Source organism: Aythya fuligula, chromosome 5 (genome assembly GCF_009819795.1).
Source record: "Aythya fuligula isolate bAytFul2 chromosome 5, bAytFul2.pri, whole genome shotgun sequence".
In the NCBI taxonomy this organism is placed as follows: domain Eukaryota; kingdom Metazoa; phylum Chordata; class Aves; order Anseriformes; family Anatidae; genus Aythya; species Aythya fuligula.
Genome location: NC_045563.1, coordinates 5,812,827 through 5,831,229, shown reverse-complemented (window position 1 = coordinate 5,831,229; position 18,403 = coordinate 5,812,827). Strand labels below are relative to the sequence as shown.

General features: G+C 36.9%; 1 protein-coding gene across 1 annotated transcript in view; it reads right to left on the bottom strand.

Moving 5' to 3' along the window:
* LRRC9 (leucine rich repeat containing 9) overlaps nt 1-14,966 on the bottom strand; it is a 43,814-nt gene extending 28,848 nt beyond the window's left edge. The window contains exons 1-10 of the mRNA XM_032187860.1: nt 14,913-14,966; nt 13,349-13,567; nt 12,664-12,804; nt 11,245-11,312; nt 10,568-10,634; nt 8,728-8,910; nt 7,298-7,453; nt 5,710-5,891; nt 4,340-4,471; nt 2,663-2,839 (exon numbers count right to left, since the gene is read on the bottom strand). Of these exons, the coding sequence (XP_032043751.1) occupies nt 2,663-2,839; nt 4,340-4,471; nt 5,710-5,891; nt 7,298-7,453; nt 8,728-8,910; nt 10,568-10,634; nt 11,245-11,312; nt 12,664-12,804; nt 13,349-13,567; nt 14,913-14,966 (1,379 nt within the window). The remainder of the gene's footprint in view (nt 1-2,662; nt 2,840-4,339; nt 4,472-5,709; nt 5,892-7,297; nt 7,454-8,727; nt 8,911-10,567; nt 10,635-11,244; nt 11,313-12,663; nt 12,805-13,348; nt 13,568-14,912) is intronic.
* Nucleotides 14,967-18,403: the final 3,437 nt, after the last annotated feature.

Genomic DNA, 18,403 nt, shown 5'->3' with positions numbered 1-18,403 from the left:
GACAAGAACAGCTATTCTAACCAGATATCGTTTACACATGCGCACAATATTTACTAAGAATAACAGAGTATAATTCTGATTCTATAATATTCACATTTACAGTAATCACAAGATCACTTGCAAGATAAATTTTTCTTTCCTGACTCTTCATAAGTGGTAAAAGCAGTCTCCATCCCCTATATTATATTAAAAATAAATAAATAACCTATTTAGCTTGTCATGGTTTTGGCTGGGATAGAGTTAATTTTCTCTGTAGAGGTTCATATGATGCTATGTTTCAGTTTTTTGATGAAAACACCACGGATAACACACAAATGTTTTAGCTGTTGCAGAGCAGTGCTCACACAGAGCTCCTTGTGATGCTCCTTTCTGCTCCTTGTGCTCTTTTTCCAGCAAGGGAGCCGGGGTGCACCAGGAGCTGGCCTAGACTGGCCAAAGGGATGCCCCATGCCAAGTGGCACCGTGCTCAGCAATAACTGGTGAAGGAAAGACAGAGGAAGTGCAGGATGTTCAGAGTGATGACGTTTGCCTTCTGGAGAACCTGTTACACGCAATGAGCCCTGCATTCCTGGAACTGGCTGAACTCCTGCCTGCTGATGGGAAGTAACAAATTAATTCATTGCTCTGTTTGTAAATATGGCTTTTGTTTTACACGACAAACTGTCCTTATCTCAAGCCAGGAGTTCTCACACTTTTACCTTTCCAATTCTCTCTCCCATTCCACTTGGGGAAAGTGAGTGGCTGTGTGGTACTTAGTGGTCTGCCAGGGTTAAACCACACCACCTCTGGAAGAACAAGTCTTAAATTTGCTTAGATCCCTAGCAGGAAGACAGCAATAACTCAATATGAAGGAGAATAATGCAATTTATGTTGACAGCAGATTTGGAAAGCCATACAAACACTACGGAGCTGTTGGTAACTGCTCTTTTCTTCCCAATTGTTTTTTTATTTTTTTCCTCATGAGTGCCATTTCTGGTGACTTATGACACTACAGTTTGAGTGTCAGCAGGTTAGTTTGAGTATTTGATTAATTCTTGCAGGACTTCTCTGCCGAAATGAGCATCAGACCACATGGTTTCAATTTAAGAACAGTGGCCTAATCCCTGTATAATTGCGTTTTAGGGAAGATGTATAAATTGTTTGGGATCAACAAGAACAGGCTGTAATACACATGAACAGATCTATCTGGCTAATCCATTCTAGGAGCTAACACATGAGATAGTTCTTCATACATACAGGAGGATATCCTACCAACATTTTACAGAATGCATTGAGGAGCTACCTGAAAAGTTTTTTTCTTTCCAGGTAATATGAAAAGAACTCCCAAAACCATTGGCTGTGCCAATCTGACTTTCTCATAGCCAGAAAAAAATCACAGGAAGGGGGTAATAGAATAATCTGACATTGATTAATAGCTTAAATAATTTGAGTAAGGGTCATTTCATGTTTCCAACTTTATTTTAAGTGCAGCAAGGGATGAACAAATCTACATGTATTTCTTGTTGTATTGGAATGAACCAGAAGCTTAATAATAGATGTTTCAGCTATGGGGGCAAATAACTTTAAGCTACAGACTTAAAGGAAAAAAACTAGTAGTACAATAAGATAATCTCTGCCCTCCTCTGAATGTTTGTCATGGTTACACTTCTGTAAAAGGCAGCTTCTGTCTCCCAGGACCTACAGAACTAGGAAGTATGTCCCAACTTTCTCACGCTCTTTTGAAGGCCATGAATTTTATATATAACTTGTTTTATTTATTCACACATAGAAATCACACACACATCTATATATAACGTAAAATAAGCTTTCACACACACATAAACATAGTAAATGCACATAAAAAGATTAAAAGCACTCTATTAACTGTACTAAAAATCATAACTTACATAAATAAGTCACACATCAAATCATCAAACTCCTCATTATTGCAAAGAAAGAAATGGATGCAAGCAGGAGCTCTGTCTCATAGTTACAAGTGGGCAACCGGGTGTCTTAAGACAGTGGAGATGCTGTGCTCCACTGGAGACACAGTTCTACAAGCAGCTTTGGGCAGATAATTAACAGTGCTTACAATAAAAACCACAGTTGCATCATGTCTCAGTTTGATTCTTAGAAGGCAGTGAAATAAATTTTGAAATTTGTGTTGTCGTGCTCATTAATACTTATGTAGAAAAACTGGGCTAATCTGCAAGGATATAAATCAACATCTCGATGTGTATATGCTCTCCTGTGATACAAATGAAATACAGATGCGTATACATCCAGGTGGGCTTTGTTTTGTTTGTTTCTGCATGGTTCACTTACTGCTGCTTTCAGGAATCTGACCATTCATAACAGCACTTACTCTGTTTTCACAACCTTATTAGGAACAGATGAGGTAAGACCCAGATTCTAACGTTGTAAGTCTAAACCAACTCTCCTATCTGGTATTTTCTATCAAGACATGGACCTTTGAAGACCAAGAGCCAGTCAGAGAAATACCAAACACAGGGACTGTGGCAAACTTTGTCTCACCTTTATATGTGCAAAAGTGGCCCAAAATTCTTAATAATCCTAAATTATTTGATGCTTTGCAAAATCTTTCTGTTCCTTGAAATCATTAGGTTTACTTTGATCACTTGCCAATGTTACAGTAAATAGCACTTAGAACTTAGGCACTTACTCTGCTACACGGAAAACTTCTTTTTCCAGAAACGTTTGAAACTTCTCTTCAAATTTCAGCCTCAGAATTTGATTGTGCACTCTAAAGATGCGGTTTATTTTCACTCCCGTGATACCATATGCTCTGAAGTCCCAGGTACAAAATCGTGATTGAATTAGTTCACAGCAGGAACTAAACCTGTGTGCAGAAATGCACAAAGACAGTAAGTTAATAATATTTTGTTCTGGTTTTGCACTGAATTTTTCAGTGCAACTTACGCTATTTTATTCTTTTTCCTATCCAAAAGGAAGAACCACAAACAGTATCTCTAGCCCATTTCATTCCATTCCAACTTTATTCGCTCAAATGGAGACATAGAAGTTTACCTAGCTTTATTTGAATGCCGTATTCAAAGTTAAGCATCAGTACATAATCATCTGTGACTCAGTGTTCCTTTCTTCTATTTGCACTGTTTTATTAAAACCTGTTTAAGTCCTACTGCACTACTCAAATGAGCAGTTCTATCATACTAAGTGCAATCATGCATCAAGTAAGCATGGTTTGCAAGAACCTACAACAGTTTCTAGAGTAAAACTTGAGGAGGAAGAGATGGCCCATTGGCTAGCTGGGAACCTGGAGACAGAAGCTCAGTGTTCTGTTCTGGCACCTATGACCTGTGGTACAGAAATCAGGTCACTTAATAAATACGTGGCCATTTTCTGTGTCTCACCAGTAAGGTGATAAGCTCCTGTGCTTCCATCTGGTACTGTAAAATTCCTTAATAATTATATGATAGTCAGACACCTTAAGAAGAACTCCAACCTAGAAATTCAAGAGGTTCCACAGTTTTTTAAATCAGTGGATTTCAATCAGTGGAAAGTTTTCTTTTAGAAAGAAGATATACAAACAGCGAGAGTTATTATCTTTATCAAAAAGATTCTGTACTAAGATTACTCTTTCAAAAGCCTTGGGATTGGCTTTCACCCCTACAATAGTAATTTATTAAATTTAAAACAAAAACATTTATTGGTTGTCTAAACAAGAAGATTCTTGGCTTTAGAAAGTAGCATAAAAAGTAAGCAGAATGCTATTTATAAACAACCTCAAAGTACACACAGGACTACCTGCAGCTCTAATAAACATCCCTGAACACAAAAGGAAAGCTTAGCTGAGGTGGACAAGCTTGGTGTACTCAAGCAGAAAACAGTCCTTGAAATACTGCCAACCTACATTTGAATCTCCCCTGAACTGAGCATCAAGGTTATTCACACAGAGATTATGTAAGCAACTTCTAATGCTTCTTCACAAGTAAAGCTCTCTAGGAACTTGGAATGATCACTATCACTGTCATTACAAAACTACTGGGCAGCTTGCTTTTTCTTTTGTGTCATGTACCCCCCTTAAAAAAAAAAAATCCAAAAAAAAAAAAATCAAGGCCTTCAGAAACTGGTAATAAAAAATATATAGAGAGACAACTACAGCCACCACCACCAAACTTTGTGGACTCAAAGCCTAATACACCCCTGAGACAAGTAGAAGGATAAGTTTCTCTACAGCTACCACCTTCAAACGGCATCTATGCAGAGCACAAAAGTTTCAGAAAAGTCCAAATCCTTGCAATACGCTTACTTTGTTAAAAATGATTAACTTTGAATCATGAGAAACCTGTTCTAGTTTGAAGTATCTTGAAAAGTTTACCAGGGATTATTTGATAAGCCTTCTTCAAAGCGAACGTTTCCCACTGTTTCCAATTCCATCAACAAAAATTGTACTACCAAATTAAAACTCTTCTTCCTCTTCTTAATTTCCATTTGATAATCTTTTTCAACTCTGCAAAAAGAAACTAGAATTTTGCTGGAATAATGTATCAAGGACATGCATAAAACGAGAGAGTTATTTTTTTTCCTTATCTTTCTTCTCTTCCCCCCACTCCCAAACAACAATATTTAAAAAAAAATAAAAGTGACAGATAACAGATTACAACTGTGGATAGCAAGGTCCTGTAGTGATCACAACAGAAAACTTTATCGCTTTTACCCTCGACACTGTGCTGTAATCCTTAACTTATGAGAATCACCTCTTTGAGTAAGAGGTGTTCTCAGTTTGCTATTTGGTATTCGTGATCTCAGCAGAAATTGCAGTACTAATAAGACCATCCTGGGCTTGAGTTCAGTGTGAGGCACTGGACTGAAATCAGTGACAAGCAAAGGCAACAAGTTTCACAGTACGTTTAAGTTCTTCCACTTCTCCATCAGTTATTCCTTCCTTTCCTCCTCTTTATGAGCAGGCTTTTAAAGTGTGCTACTTCAGGATACTATTTCTGCTCAAATGCAAAAAACAAATGGTTCAAGTTTTTTGGAGCCTGAGGCATGACAGACTCTTTCTACTATATTTGCCAATAGGAACAATCTTTCTTGGTCTTTTATATCAAACCAAAGAAAAAACTAGACTTTCTACCCTTCAGAAGAGAGCCATTTCTTCCTTCATGAAAATTCTGTAGAATGAGCTTCAGCCCCATGCTGGCATCCAACACCAGGTCTGTGGTATCACTGATACCCTTCACATGCCCTACTGTGAGGGACTGTGTGCACGCCTCGTGCTGGCAACTGACTTTAGAGTGTATCTGACTCATGAAGTACTTAGCCAGAAACAACAATGACAAGAAGCTGCAGCCATTAAAACCACATTGGAATTAAAAGGGGGAAAACAAAACAAACTGCAGCATTTTTGCTGGATCTCTCTTGGCCCAGAAATCTTCTCCAAGCACCAGTCTGATATAACTACTCATCCCAGATGTTCTTGTTCAAACATTTCCACATATACTAAGACCACCGACAGCATGAATGGCAACATCTACCTGCTAGAAACTGGCTTGAATCTAATAACTGAGACCACATAAGAATTGCCACCTTAATGATATTTGCAATACTCAGTTTGGACATCATCCAAAACAAGCAGGAAACAGGCACCATGTCCCATTGCTAATTTCCTAACCATCAGCCACAGTCATACCCAATTATTGTTTGAAAATATCAGACTTCTGTTCTTACACAATTCAGTAAACATACTCATCCAGTTTTCTGTTCCAGAATGTTATTCTTTCCTTCATGGCATTTATTTTTCGTATGAATGCCTTTTCTGTATCGTCAGTATCATGAACTGGATTTGCTGTTTCCAAATCCTTACTCCTTGGAGATTCATTCCTTGATGTTTTATCCAACATTTCCAGCTTGGCCAGTTCACGTTCCAGCTGATAAAAATACCATACCATGGTTCAGAGGCAAGAGACTAACTTAAAGTATGGCAGGAAACTTATCTTACATTTTCTCAATAGATAAGCCCTCTAAATGTGTACTATAAAGCATACCTGTAATCATTAAATCAGAAAATTATTTCTAAAAATTCAAAATCTTTTGTCAATCGAAAAAGATGAATTACTCAACCAAAGGGACAGCTTTGCTCTGAGTAGCTGCATGTATTTTTCCGTTGTATCCTGGCTCAAATCCGAGTTCTATTCATATCAATTAGACCATTGTTTTTTCCAGGCAGGACCAATTCCTCAATGTGACTTCATCACGAATCAAGTATCAGCAAGTAAAAGAGAATTAGAGGGTACTGTTAAAATGGAACTGCTGCTTTTCTTCAAACACCTAAGGGCAGGGATCATTTCTCTCCCCATGTTTGATCATTGTGTGACAGCAATTACTCACTGTTGAGTTGAAGCAAAACTCTTTGCATTATTTTCTAAAAGGTAAACCTTTAGAATCTGTTGACTGTTGATCAAAGCACTTTTAAGGGGTCCTACTTATGCAATCAGCAATATTTTGGTCAGTTATTTCTATACAGACATATGTGCAAAGAGCCCATGCAAAGTGCATTGAGGACCTACTAGGAATGCTTACAAACTGATGTAGAGAGTGGTTGCACCAATGCAACTGGAATCTGATTCATTATGTTGATTATACCATTCTTGAAGGGGAATAGAGTACTCAATTAGAAATCAGGAAAAAAAAAGTAAAAACAAAACAAAACAAAAACAAACACAAAATCCAAGCTTAGGTGAGGAAAAAAAAACACTTCCCAACATGCAAAAGCGTCCTATATCAGGATGAACACAGATCCATCATAAATGTTCATGGTATCAACTAGAACAGGCAATAATCACAATAATCTGGGAACTCAGCACAAAGGTTCATTGCAAACACCCGTACTGGATGAATAAAAGCAGCAACTTGAAATTCATTTTACCATATTAGGTAAACATCCTACCTAGTCTACTCTTCTAGGGTAGATCTCTCAGGTTTTCATCTTAGGGTTGTTCCATTAAAAAAATATAATATAAAAATCACTGGTCAAAGCACTCACTTAGGGCTTAAGACAGCAGATTGAAATTATTATGAACCTGCCAGAAATGAAGCTGGAAATAGACCCCTTGCAGCAGTTTAAGTGTCCCATATGGTTGACTGTTGGCTACTCTGAAGAAGAGCTATTTTTCTGGCAGAAACAGAGTCCTACAAACTCCTGGATTACAAGGATTAGTAAGAGCTGATGTACTTTCATGAAATAATTTATTGAACATAAATGAGTATAAGGTTTTTTTTGGGTGATGATTTAAATGATACATTTCTGCTGACATTTCAAGCTGTTTCAACTTACATGCTTTATGTTGCAGCTGAACAACTTTATCTTCTTTTCTGGCAAATCCTGCAGTTTGCATTTGCTTTCTTTTAGCTCCTCAAGCCTGTCACGGAGCTGTCTATGAACACTTTTTACACGCATATGATAGTACATTATTTTTTTCATAACTGTGGTCTTAAAAAAAAAAAAAGGAAATCATTCATTTGTTATTAATAAGTTGTAGCTATTCACAGAGCTTATTCCTGAAGAACATAGCAAAACACAACATCATACCTATGAATTGTGCTTCACAAATTGCATTTGCATTTTAAATATCATTTTAGTATATTTGAATTTGACTGTATTTGAACATCAGCCATTGGGTGTTGTCTGATGAACATATTCTTGTAATTATTTTTCTTTTTTAAACAAACAGCCAATAATACTATTTGTATGAACATTCTAATTAATAATTTTATGCTGTAGCTACTGATCAAACTATGGACTCATTCCACATACCTCAGTTAGCTCTAGTCTATATTCAAACCTGTTCAATGACATCATTTAGATGTCATTGGACATCTAAAGGAAAACATGCTCAGTATTCTGGATAAATCAACAAAAACATTTCTCATCTGAGACCAGTTGCTGTTCTGAACACTTCCTCTCATGTATTAGCTTTTTTTCCCCACCAGGAACATTTTCCAAACCAAGAATTAACTGCCATGTGTTTCTGCAGATGAGAGTCCTAACAGCTATCCATAAGATTTGATGCCACATATTCCACATTAAAATAATTTTATGACTTGCTTCATTAAACTCTGGAATTTATTCAGAAAGTTTTTCCTATACTCTATTAAGCATCCAGTTAAATTTGCTGTGATTTAAAGATACTCTGCTTGGATAGCAAGACATCTGAAAGTTCATTACATGGCAAACCAATGTGAAAATGAATCTGTGATGGTTTTTGTAAAATATTTGGAACACTTGAAAACATGACACACGAACCCATATTTTCAGTAAATTCTTCCATGTCCTTTAAATATGACACTCTGGTTTTGATATTAGGTTATTGACGCTTTAGATGACTAACATTTAAAACAAAAATGTATGTAACTTCATGTGAAATTTTTCTGTCATCCTTTTTCTTTCAGTATTAAATAGCAACAGCCTGAAATGCAACAACTCTGCGAAAAAGTACTGACACTAGGTAAAAGATTAATATTTTTAATGGTAGCAAATCACATACATTCAGATTTTAGTGAGACAACGTATATTATTGCAATCCAATACCATATATAAAGGGAAGCATACAAAAATTGTGAGACCACGATAAAACTCAAAATTTTGACAACCTAATATGGTATTGAGCAGTAACATAAAGCACTCAGTGTAGCTGGCTGAAACTCAGATATCACATAGTAACGCTTATCATCAGTAACACATTCATTCATAAAGTCTGAACTTACCTCTACCAGAATCTTGATATGCTTTTGAGAAACATCATATGTATCAAACCTTTGAAGTTGTGGTATATGATACAGCACATGGATAGCATAATTAGAAAGAAGACAAACAGGGTTGGGCCCATACTGAGGATCATTTAGGCCCAAATCTTTTAAATTAGGTAGTCTTGACAAACTAGCGAGTTCCTGAAAAACAAAATGCTATCACAACAATATGCCAATACACCTTATTTAAAAAGGGATTATTTCAGCATATTTTAGCACAAAGATCAAATGGGATATTAATCGCTAAGGGGTTATACAGAACAAAAAACGCACAAACTGAGGGAGGAAGGAATATAGCACAGATGCAGTAGCTTTCATGAACATGGGCTCATGCAACTTTATAGACCTTTCAGGATTCATGTAGAGCATTGGGGATTCTTTTTTTTTTTCCCCCATGGGGGTTGCATAAATTCTGGGAAAAAACAAACTACAACCAATCAATGAAAGAAAGCAAAGCAAATGTGTGAAATAAAGGTCAGGCTCTCAGGCTCTATGAAGAAATAAATCTGGAAAAAAAGTGAATCTGTCCTCAAAAGCCTTGATCTTTCTCAAGCTTAAAATAAAAACATGTGGCCATTGACAACAAAACTTTTGAAATCCTTATGATAAAGACAAGATTTAAAGGACTTCTGTTAGAAACGAGGAATTACATGCAGGGCTACATACCTAAAGTACAAAGTGATCAGCTAAATGTCATTATAGTTAATTTAACATTCTAAATTCCCAGGATGAATTCACTAATCATTCCTAAAATACCTCCTAATATCCTACAATCCCCAGCACTTGGCTAAACTTACAGTCTCAAAATTAATATGTCACTAGTGTCATTGTCTGTTTATGTGTAATGTTAAAAATATCCTCTTCCCTGTTCAATTTACCTCATATGCCCTGTCCCTTCCCTGTTGAGCTCTTTTCCTACTTTATGTTTGCTGTCCTTCTTCCCCATGTAACTCTCCTAGGCTCTGGCTAGCCTGTTTGTTCTCTTGGCTGCCATCCTAGTTCACCATTGCGTTTGCCCCATCTAAATCCTCCTCTGAGTTTTTCTACCTCCTTTTTCATGTAACCTCTTCTTTTCCTTTTTCTGCCTTTCCTCTTCTTGACCCTATGTTCTTTGTCCCAGGCTATTTCTTAACATTTTCAGCTCCAGTTTGTTCCTTCCTTAAGCTGGTGACTTTCTCTAAAAGAGAGCTTAGCAGATGAAGCAGAATGTAATTTGATCCAAACATCATCAGCAGAAGACAAGATTTAGACTAGAGGGGAAACTCTTGCTGAGCACTTGTATCCATTGCCTGAAGCCTATTTGATTTGTGAACTAATTCATAATCTGATTGCATTTAGGAGTTGAGTGAGGAATTGCTCTGTTTGCTAGGACAGTGAGCAGACAGGTTAAAAGAGGCTGGATTCTTTTAAGATAGTAGCTGCTAAACTCTGAACAGTCAATACTGAACATGTGCATGCTGTGATTTTTCTGAGATTTGTAATGTAGCCACACTGAACAGGAAGCATGTAAGAGAAGTAAAAACACAATGTGTTTCTGACAAATTTTCTGATAAATTTCAAGTCTTTGTAACAAGGCTTATTTAGAAGCAGTAATTTTTGCAAAATAAAAGAGCTAAAAGCTGTACAAAACCAATAAAAGTTAATATTGACATCTTTTCTTTTTAAACCATTTGCCATCACAGTCACATGTTACTGGTCCTCTAATATCATAAAGAAAAGCCAGCTCTCTTCCCAGCAAGAGATAAAATGCCAAACAAAACCAGAACACATATAAAAGAAATGTAAAGTGAGAACATACCTTGAAGGAAGATAATTTGTTACCAGAGAGGTTTAATATTTCAATTTGTATATTGAAGTCTAAGCAACTTCCTAAAATTAAACAAAGACAAACAGCAATCGAGAAAAAAAAACATTTGTGTTGTCTACTGGGATATCTACATGTTCATCTTCTGGATGAGTTTTCATCACACAAACACAAATGATTATTTCATTAACACAATGACATCATACACATTATTTTCCATTTTCACTCAAAAAGTAGGAATAGTATTTGGAAGATCTTTTTTATTACAGATGAAGATAAATCAAGAAAAAGTGAGATTCTCTAGTACTAGTGTAGAAATGCAGAAATTACTTACATCTCCATTTATAATCAAACAGGCTTAATATAGATTTATACTAAAAGTCATTTATACTAGAGGTGGTGAAAAAATGCATAAATACCACTAATATCTATTTTATGTCTTCTTTGATATGGCTACAACAACAGAAAGGAGTTTGGTGTAAGCAGAGATGAGCCCTAGGGAGTTCTGACACAGACTTTGGGAAGATCAGGACTGTGTATACTGGATATGGCTCTGAACCGTGTAAGTTGGTAAGAATTTTTCTATTAGAATGAGATAAGGATTAAACTAAAGACATAAATCCTCAGTAGTAACCAGAATGCTCATGCTAGAAATGTCAGACTGACATCACTTACCTATTTTTTCTATTAAGTTTCCAGCAAGGTTGACCTCTTGCAAATTCTGCAGAGTATGTAAGCCCTGTGAATGTTTTAAACAATACAGTTTTAATCTAATATAGCACTGCCAATGCTGAAAAGCCTGTAGGCTATGAGGCAGATCATTCAAATGTAAAAATAAATTTGACTGGAGTCTAAACAATGTTTGCCTCTGTTGTAAACTATAGCTTTATTTTGACATGCAAAGAGAGAAAGCCTTTTGCCCAAAGGGAATGAGCTTGGAAAGCCTTTGTAAATGATACTGCAATGGAAATAAAATTAGTCCCCCAGCCTTAGTTTCACAGCTGTGTATGAGAAATCTAACAGATCATGCCCTATGTCATAAGTACTCATTAGCTTTTGGCTGCAGCCCATGTCTTGGCCTAGGGATATATATCATGAGAACTGTATCACTGATGTCAATCATTTCTCTCCATGATGACACTGCAGTTCTTTGCAGAGGGATGCCACTACTGTTTGCAGTGTCCCCACTAATAAATAACAACTTCTACCTTGTAACATTCTACTGCTTTTATATTTTTTCTCTGTCAGGTGTTATATATCAGTATCTCCTTCCTCTCCACATCAGCATGCTCAGCTTTGATTTCTCTTCTCTCCTCTTTCTGGCTTTGGAGATTCACAATAATCTGATCCTTATCATCATCTCTTCTGCTCTAACTACTTTTATATTGATATCAGTATCTCCTTCTGCTTTGTTTTCTTGCACTCTCTCAAGTTAAAGTGGACTGGGCTGCAGCATTCTGTCCCCTGATGGGAGTCTGGTAATTCAGAATGCTATGTGGTCTTTTGCTAGAAATGGCCATCTATATGTTTCTTCTCCCTTTATTTGGCAAGCTGGTAATCTCAGAACTCTTGCTGGTCCTGGAATAACCTCCAACCCAAAGGTTAGAATTCTATTTTGAGGGGACATAGGGGAAAACCAGTTTCCCCTTGGAGCAAACTTCATATGTAACAGCCTCAGGAAAACCCAGGATAAAAGTTTTCCTTAACAGGAGCTCATGCCTCCAAACAAAAATGCCAAACGCTAATATTAGAGTTAAATGGAAAACCTTTTATGTAATATTCCATGTAATTGGCTGTAGTTATAAAAAAACTAAAAAAAATAATTTTATTTCCACATCAGAAGTCACAGAGATCTGAAAACGGTTGATTTAGACAACTCTGCATATGAAGAAAACCTTGACAGTCAATCTGTTCCAAATAAGTACATATGAATTGAGGCTGAAACATTAAGTTTAACATTGCTCTTTCTGTTGTTCAATTATTCTAAAACTTAGCCTTACTTATTAATACATTTTGATTTCACGTAATTAATATACCGTATATTAGATAAAATAGAAGACAAGAAAACATAACAAGGACACCAGACTCACCTCTATGTTCTTGATCATGTTATTATTCAACCAGAGTACATTCAGCTTTGTTAAAGATTCCAGATTTTCAATCCTGGAAATTTCATTGCAATAAAGGTAAAGCTTTTCTAAATTTACACATTTTTGTAGACCATCTATTTTCTGCAATAGAAGAAGATGTATTTGCAGTACTGAACAAAAGAAGTCACTCTTTTTGTCAATATGCTATTAGCTTGCACAGAAACTTAAGTAGTTCCAAACAATTTAAGATCATACCCTCAGAAGAATCTTGATGATTTAGAAAGCTTTTCAATTAAGCCAACAAATAAAAAGTAGCAGCAGCTGCAATAGTTCCTGAAAATACGTGCTTTTTTAAAATACAATGTTATTTTCATTAAAATTTCTTCATTCTAACTAGTGTCCTGGAAAAGGTTTCAATATAACTATCCTAGTTATTAAAAAAATAATTCTAATGAAACAGAAAAAAAATCCAACAGTAGGTTCTAAAATAAATTAAAAAAAAAAAAGTTAATTTGATACATATCAAAAAAGGGATTTTATATACTTAAATGTCAAATCTAGACTCCTTCAAAAGGTGCCTTCTTCCTTGAACAAATAAAAGGAGTGCTTTCAAAAGACTCAGACTGTCTTTGCAAAGGACTGGAAACTGGCTAAAGCTGTCAAAGAAAATTCATACTTAACTTACCACTAAACAACATTCAGCAATCCATAGCTCTTTGAGCAATAAGCAGTGCTCCAGATCTGTAATGTTTTGAATACTTTGCCCAATGAGAGTGAGAGTAGTTAGATTGGGGAAGTACTCCATGCCTACAATTCTGGAATAACCTGAGAAAAACATCTCCAATGCAGTTGTTTTCAGTCCCTCTTGATCAATTTTCTCATAAGGCAATCCATTACATACGCACTGGAAATGAAACAAAGCCATTATTCTCTTTATGTTCGTGCTGTAAAAAAAATAATTATGAAGCACAATGTCTTACTGCCATTACAGTACTGCTTAACAGCAGCTGTGTCTTAAAACTCTCTTTGCATTAAAATGTTTTTGCAACTTTAACCACATTAAGTATGCAACAGTTAAGTAACGTATACTTCTGCTCACAAAATATTACACAAAATCTTCTTATCAAACCTCAAAATGTACCTTAAATTTAAAACAACAGTTTTCAAGTAGCTAATTTTCATTTAGATTAAAACCCAGGAATCCATAACTTCATCTATAAGCTAGTACATGTATGTGTTCATGCATATGTGTGTATGCAATTAGCTGGTGGGTTTTATCAGTCTTGTAGTTTTCCACTTCTAAAGTGGTTGTATCAAGTAAATGCAATGCAAGTTTTTGGCCACAATAAAAATGAAAGTTTACATGGAATTTCATTCAGGATGAGAATAAGACACAAAACAGTAGGTATCTACACACATGCCTCTTGTCCAAGCTCTCAATGCTAGTCAAGGGATTCAGTCAATATAGCCTGAGCCAAAAAATCCCAGAAATACATTCTGATGATCATACAGGAGATATTTACACTAAATTGACTTATTCTGTTAGTTTCCTGGACAATATATACTAAGGATGGCATACAGTTGGCCAGGTAGACTATCTAGTGCTAATTCAGAGGCCTTAAAAGTATCCTGCAGCTGATATTCCAGACACATTAAGTCAGTAAAACGGCACTAAACAGCAATATCTATGCAGCTGAATCCTATCCTTTAGTTCCACTGCCTGTAATGAGCATATGAAAACACATAGACATCTAAACGAATGTGGAGTGGGACCCCATTTTAAACTTCTAACCAGTTCATAGTAAACGAAGATATTGGAAACTTCACGTATCATCTGATTCTGTTCACAATTATCTGATATCTACAAAAAGATGTGACTGAGTCAAAACTAAAAGATTTATTTTGGCCAAATATATATAACAAGATTGTTTTTGTTTCTGTATATAAATATTTCTGCAAGGTACTTCATGAGAAACAGACAAAGCAGGGAGCTATACATTAAAAGTAATTTATTTAAAGGTATTCTCTTAAGACAAAGAACCTCAAGTATTAATATGTTTGCTACAGTTCATTCAGTTCACCACAGACTCTTATTAATGCATGCCCTATACCACCTCTGGGGTATTCCAGAATGGAGGCTACACTACAAATGGTACATCTAGAAAAGCAAAAAATAGCTCTATATTCTAGCAAGAACACTGATATTTACAGAAGTAGAGATGAAAAAAAATAAAAATTGAATAACTTACCAACTCCATAATCATCTCCTCAAGGTTCTGGGTTTGGTTATCACTTTGCGCCATTTCTTGAGTTCTCTGCTGTGACTATTATTTCTTAGTAACTTCTTAGAAAAAAAAGACATTAATATTATTAGCTGCGTAGCCACCCATACAGAGTCACAGGATTTCCAAGAAGTTTGTAAAAATCTAAATTCCTGTATTTAATTACAGAATCTGTATTTCTAATGGACTCACAGTGGAGATTATGACAGAAGAAAGCTGAAACGGCCAGAGATATTTTGATTTACTACTTTTTTGCTTCACATTTTTAGATTCTAAAGTTCCATAAAGCACTGTAGCACAAGTTATTATGACCACATCCATAAAGAAGGATGAGGAAGCACACCTATTTACTCGTGCATTAGGTTCATTAAGTTATATTTGCACAAATCATAAAGATAAGAACGTGCCAGCCAGAGCTCATAATTCACCACAAAAACCCTCAGTAAAAGCCCTTTTGCACAAACATTGAAGATATCAGAATACAATTGAGACTACAAAGCCTTTGCTACAAGTTGTTAATTAGAAAGCTGCTATGATTAATCTTTAGCATCATCAAACAGTAGGTAAAAATACAATTGACAGCTTTTTGAATCACTTAAATGGCTGTGTGCACAGGATGCACAGAGCATCCTGTGCATCCCTTAATATGCTACATTTCTGCTGATTTGGAACCTCTGCCACAGCATTTGATGACAGACAGCCTCTCTAGTGAGTATTTTGGGGCTGGAAACGGAGAATGTATTTTTCAGGTGCAACACTTGAGGAAGTTGGTTAGGTTGGATACACACCAGCTCCTCTGGGCTTTGCCTGGGAGCCCGGGGAAGCACAGATTTTTGCTCTACCTCCCCTACGGAGGGCACAGCTTCGCCAGCACCACCCCTGGCGCTCAGAGCCCACAGAGAGCCCCCACACACCGAGCTCCCGCCCGCCACCGCCGCGATTCCCCCTGCGGCCTCCTCGGGGCCCGGGCACCGCCGGAGCCCAGAGCGCCACCAGGGGGACGCGTCGCCTAGGAGACCGCATAGCCCCGCCCACCGGGGGGCCGGCAGCCAATGGGAGGCGAGAATGGCAGCCCTGGCGCCGGGAGCGCGGCCATGTCGGTGGGCATGGCGGCGGCCATGTTGGGTACCTGAGGGAGCGGGGTACGGCACCAGTAATCCCAGTTAGGGCTGGGGTACGGCACCAGTAATCCCAGTTAAACGGGGCTAGTGGTCTGACACAACACTATGGAGGTTCTCTCCAGCCCTTTTCCATCCATCTGACCCTGTGCTGGTGCTTAATTAATTTACACTGCAATGACTTTATTGTGAGTAGTGGCGAAGAGCTGCTAAGGTGCTTTAAGTGAAATGTGGAAAAAAAAAAAGGCTTAGAGAGTTTTATTCTATCCCACAAACCACTCTTGGTCAGATGGATGTTGTATCTGTGCAGCGGTTTAACTTCAGAAGAATGTAAACTGGCTGTGCCAACTTGCAACACAGAAGCTCTGGCTTAACTAAAATCAACTACAAGCGTGAGCATGAGATAAAACGCACCAGTAGAACTGAAAGAACTGTTCACCCAGCCTTTTTCCCTTAATTTTATCTTTTCATTTTTATTTCTCCATGCAGTGAGGCTAGATGAACATTTCCCAGCAGTAGGATTTCCCAGCAGAAAATTGGCTTCCTGCTGACTCAGGTGTCGTCAGAGATGACCGATTTGGGACTAAGGAGGTTAGATTTATTGAAAATTTCAAGGGTTTCTGTTAAAATCGTTGCATTAATGTTTCCTAACATTTTTAATTGAAGGGGTAGAAATGGCTCAAGCAGCTTCTGTAGTTTTTCAAAGGCTGATCAGTTGTTACTTGCGCTGCTTTCCGATGTCACCAGATGTCACTCCAATTCCACATAAGGCAGCTCATTTCCATCTGTTTCTCCATTATAAAAGATGCTGCTGCCTGGTCTCCGACTTCCCTGTCTATAGGTGCTGCAATTCATTTACCCAAAGACAAAAATTTAGTAGGTTTCTTTTAGCAGAAGTCTGTAATAAGGTAAAATTATGCGTCCAAATATCATCTGACAAATTAACATATTGTAACAAGTACATAATGGAACGATTTTAAATTAAAAAGGGGATGTTAGTGCTCTGAAAATTGTGCTCACTTTATGTTTCAAGGATAAAACCAACACAGTCATTTACTCTGAGCCTCCTGCAGAGAACCTTTTATGTAATTTTGTTTAAGGGAAATGTGTTGTGTTATACTGGATCTTGCAACAAAGCTGGTCTTGTTTAGCAAATTACTTCTTTTCTTTCCTTTCCTATTGACAAAGAATCTTATGGGCAACCCTCACAGTAATGTAGCTTAGGCAACTAGGCCTGTTGATGCCATTTTGTGATCTCCTTAGTATTTTCAAGCAAGCAGTTGAGTGATGAAGCAGTAAAACCGGACATTGCATCCAAATCCAGATATTCATTGGTACTCTCAGTAGCAAAATGCAACTGCTTTTGTTTCTGAGCATGTAAGTGAATGACTCATTATTGGCAATGAGGAAAGCCAAATGATCTAATTTGGGTGTAGGGATTTCTGTTTGACTGGAAAACACTCCTCTCTTACCAGAAGGGAATAATTACAAAAATAGACATTTTGTGGAACACCTTTAGTCCTTTCTAGGTGACTGAATCATCTCAGGGTGCCCTGCTTTGGCAACCTAAAATATGTGTGCATATAATATCCCTAATCTCTTCAACTACAGCAAATATGCAGGGCGGTATTACAATATTAATTGTTAACTCAGCTCATTAAGAGCTAGATAATGTTACTGCTAGATAATTTGGTGTTGGTTTGTAAAGCTGTTAAAACATATATTTGCACATATATTAAAAAAATGTCTGGTAGCAGTTGCTAGGTTTTTCTTTTAACATAAAGGATTTTCAGACCTATCTCAGACTGAATTAATCATTTCAAGTGTGTTATCTTTCACCTTCTGCTGTGGCACATTCTGCTCTAATTCTGCTAAAGCCTTTCAGTATAATTTTAAATCATTTCAAAGCATAGTCAAAGCAAACATTTAAGTGCTGATGGTGCCTTGCTGCTGTACATTTACTTTTGGAATTGTTTTGCTGACTGTCAGTGAAACTTTTTGAAACTGTTGTTCATTAGATTCTTCTTGATCACTGTGTATCACCGACATATGTTTCTGCCTTTGCCTTCTACTGATACTTCTATGGGGTGGTAGACAACTTGGTTTCTCTGGGATTGTTAAAAGTGATTGGTACATTTGTTTGTAGAAGAATTTCCATTGTTAAAAAAGTATTGTTTGTAAGCTATGAGCAGCTTTTTGGCTGCTTCTATTTGTGTCACTGGAATATTTTTGACTTTCACTGTGTCATTTATTAATTCAAGTGCTTCCAGTATCGTTTCTGCCAACCAATGCATATTTAGATCAAGTATCAGATTAAGTGCCAAGAAGCAGTGATGATAG